Raw genomic sequence first — 3,873 nt, forward strand, 5'->3', positions numbered from 1 at the left:
CCACGTTAACCAATTTAGCCTTCGACCCAAGTAAGTCGCAATTTAACACCCCATTTCACAACCACGTTAACCAATTTAGCCATCGACCCAAGTAAGTCGCACTTTAACACCCCGTTAACCAATTATATGCTCCGCATCCTCCTCAGTGTTCCCCCGAGGGAAGCTGCGGGCAATTTTTTTCTATATCCCGGTGATGAAGCAGTCGTACTTCAGCCATTAGCTGTTCGTTTGGTCCATGACGATATGGTGAGGCAATGCCCTGGAGAGCTGCTTTGGAGATGTGCTTTAAGATTCGAAGCAGCTGATGGCGAAGTTCAATCAAGTCTGCGTGCCCTCCCTTGCTGCACGTGCGCAACAGCTGGCCCAATCACTGCCAGAACGCGCTCGTGCGCCAGCGCATTCTGGCCTGCGTAAACGGCTGCGTGAGACATGCCCCCTCCCCCCTTACACTCTCCCAGAAATCAAGTGATGACGTCAGGGAACGAGATTCTCCATACGCGCGATAAACCAACGTGTTGTGTCATATAGCTAGAACGCACTGGCACACACGTGGCAAAGGCCTCCATACAGAGGTCAGCGCTGCGATCGTTTTGACGTCACAGAGAGGATAATAGTTGTGGAATGCGGCAGCTTTGCTTTGGCGACACCACTTGCATCGTCCCCCATGGCTGCACCGGTTCTTAGTCGCGATTGTATGATGCAAATTAGACATGAGAGCGCCACCGGTGGCATCGATTCGTAGTTTGCTTGCCGTATTATCAGATCTTACCGCTTCTTTAAGCACTGAGCTTCAAAACAAAAGGAAGCACGCATGGTGTCCACAGCGAAAACGCAGGGAATGCGGTGTTCTAGCAGACAACACAACCCGGCGTCCTATGAGTGACGTCATCACGTAGGTGGCGTCACCGTGTGTCCTCGAGGCCAATATAGGAGCCGTGGTGTGCAAACGTGGTATGCACACCCCGCGCTGCTTCGCATCGCCTCACAATCCCCTTTTTCGGAAGATGGTGTAATTTTTTATCACTTGGCGTGATGCGCTCTGCGCAAGCTTGTCTCACGAAGCAAGCGCGGGCGACAACGTGCACGGAATTACTCGTGACCACCTGACTATCAGTGAACTTGCGCCTGCTTTGGTGCAAGCTCCAGTCGAATAGGGTGCTACGGAAATGTGCCTTCTTTGCCCTCCTTTTGAAGGCAGTGGAATATGCTACAAGAGTCTATAAGGGGAGCGCTCCTCACGAAATATTGTGAGACCTTGTATGACGTGAAAGCATTGCCATGGCTCGTCGGCCCACAAAGTAGCGAATACACATTTGTGCTTCTCTGGGACGATTGGCCTGTGGGATCATTTTATAGACTTGCGTATACCACAGCGCCTACGTAAGACTCAGCAGATTTATCGCGCTCTTCCTTCTTTCCTTCCGTCTACTAGTAATTCCTTATCCCCCTCCTCTCCTGTGAGAGACCGCCCGTGAAAAGGAACCACGAAGTGCGGCAGCCTGCCTCATCTAAAATGCTAATGCCTTCGTTTGCGTTCCGGGCATACTCGCCGTGAGAATAATCCCACCTGGTCGATACTGTGCAGCGTTCCGCACTTTTTTGTGCGTGGTATCACGTACAATTCATCGAGTATGATGAAGTACCAAGGAAAATGAAGGAAAGGGGCCGTGTATACGGGGGTTGACACTTCTTTTGTGAGTGCGCTCTCTTGAGGATGTGGTAATATAGTGGCCTTGATTGTCTCAGTTTCACCCGAACTTAGTATCAACGAATAGACTTCTTGCAGTGAACTATCACCTAGAATGTTCATTCCCTTAACACCCACTTCTTTCGGAGAGGCTTAGATGCCTCATTGATTTGTGAAATCAGCCTTCAAAGGGACTTGACCGCATTCTCTAGTGAGAACACTAAGAGTTGAAAAGACGTGGCAGAGGTTTTTTTGCGTGCAGTGCGTCATTTTGTGGTGCACGCACATGGAACAGACCAAGCGCAAAACTTTAGCTACAGAGGAAACTTCAGCAAAATTATGAGAATTGTTTGGACGTTGACTAAGTGTCCAGAAACCTAATATGAAGGGGAGGTTGCAACAATGTACCATTTCAGACGCAGCATCTAAGTTTTCATATGTAAAGATGGGTTTGGTTCAATGTTGATGCCACGTACTTGATGAAGACTTCACACAGAGACCATTTGGACGTGGTCTGCCAATAGGCTTCAGGTTCAGGAGATCTAGCAGCAAATAATAAATAGTTCAATCCCCGACGGACTCCGGGTCAACAACCTCCGGCAAGACGTAGCGTCGGGTGAACTCTCGCTTCACGTAGCAGCCGCGGTCGTCCGACTTCTCCTTGTGCTTACAGTGGATGACGACGCCGTTGTCCTGCGTCTTGACGGGGATCTCTTCGGGGGCGAAGTGACGAGTGTCGACGTTAATGGCGAACTTGTCGGGCGTGCAGGCAACCGAAGTACCTTGCTGGCGGGCGGGGCAGACGCGACCTTCGGACGCCTGTCGCGGCTGGATGTAGAAGCGCTGGTGGTAAAACGGCGGGTCGAAAAGCTCGCCGTCCAGGAAGGAGCCACCGAAATCATCGTCCAAGAAGCGCCTCACCAAGTCCGAGGGGCCCGAGGAACCGCGGTTGTTGAGCAAAGGGAACAGTGCCATATTTCGCGTGCTCGTAACCGCCCCGTACGTGTTAAGTAAAACTGGGGGCTAGACAAAACAAAACGCACATCCTAGCTTTATGATTCAAAGTCATACTTTTGCTGCAGGCATAAGGGAAACAAAATTTAGAACGTTTGCTAAGTAATAGTTCAAATGCTCTTGCTGGAACATGGTGGTGCCATTAAAAACTTATGACAATAAAATTTAATGCAACAAAAACAGTAATGGTGCGGCTGTACATTGCCTTGCGACCTAAAATCATATTGCGTTTTACGAACTCAAGTTTTGATAATATAAAGAAGCGTGACTAACAATCTTTTACCATGTGATTGCGTCATCCCTCGCAAGAGAATTGTTCTCAATAGCATTTAAAATATTCACACGGAGAGAGCATAAGCCAAACAGCATGAATAATTATGTCGACGAACTAAGAAAAATAGAATAACAAACATTGCCACGTACGTAGTCAAGACTTCAAAAAAGAAAAAAAAAGCTCTCGGAGCCTGTGGCAGCAAACGAAAAAAGAGAAAAAAACGCCGTGTTTAGAGTCAGACGAGATAAGGAAAATACGCGAACCTGAAAGGCAGCAACAGTGGTAAGCCACAATTCTCAGTCGCATTGGCTAACTTTTTTTTTTTGCAAACGAGAGCAGGTGCAATAGAGCAGCACTGATAGCTTATGCAAGTCAAAATTATCTTCTCCCCAATCCCACATACCACCAATTTTTTCTAGCTTCAGTGTGCTGGTGCGGCTTTCACTGCACGGCAGCCGTAAGTAACGCCTCGCGATTTCTCTCTTTACAACTGGGCCCTATCCACCACTTTCTCTACCTCGTAAACTTCTCCCCTTCAGACGGGTCGTACTCTCTGCTTCGTATCTTGCATGTGCACCGAGGTGTAAAACCTTACAGCCAGGAGAGCCTTCTTCAGGCGCCCGGAACCGTATGATTCAGACTGATCGATACGCTTTCATGAGCTCGACTGGTTCATTGTTGCCTTGCACCATTTCTTCAAGTCTTAGCGTTGATAGCAGCAGAAGATGTAACCTTATCAATCCTGGCCGTTCTATGCAGTGAATGATGGGGAGCTATCGAGCAAGAAGTGTTAAAGGCAATGAAAAGACAAGAAGGTTACTGAGATGGCATTGCCCATTACTTAGAGGGCATCACCAGCCAGACAAAAAAGAAAGTGTGAAAGGGTGAAAGAGGCGCC

At 48.5% G+C, this 3,873-nt stretch overlaps 1 protein-coding gene across 1 annotated transcript; it reads right to left on the reverse strand.

Annotated features, from left to right (window-relative positions):
- Window positions 1–2,251: 2,251 nt before the first annotated feature.
- Window positions 2,252–2,662, reverse strand: LOC142786542 (alpha-crystallin B chain-like). The gene has a single exon (XM_075884255.1). The coding sequence runs from the start codon at window positions 2,660–2,662 to the stop codon at window positions 2,252–2,254; it is 411 nt and encodes a 136-aa protein (XP_075740370.1).
- Between the last annotated feature and the right edge of the window lie 1,211 nt (window positions 2,663–3,873).

This window comes from Rhipicephalus microplus, unplaced genomic scaffold, assembly GCF_043290135.1.
Source record: "Rhipicephalus microplus isolate Deutch F79 unplaced genomic scaffold, USDA_Rmic scaffold_25, whole genome shotgun sequence".
Lineage (NCBI taxonomy): Eukaryota > Metazoa > Arthropoda > Arachnida > Ixodida > Ixodidae > Rhipicephalus > Rhipicephalus microplus.

Bases quoted from the DNA above. Each gene is read 5' to 3' on its own strand.
- LOC142786542 (XM_075884255.1), bottom strand. From the start codon at position 2,662: ATGGCACTGTTCCCTTTGCTCAACAACCGCGGTTCCTCGGGCCCCTCG.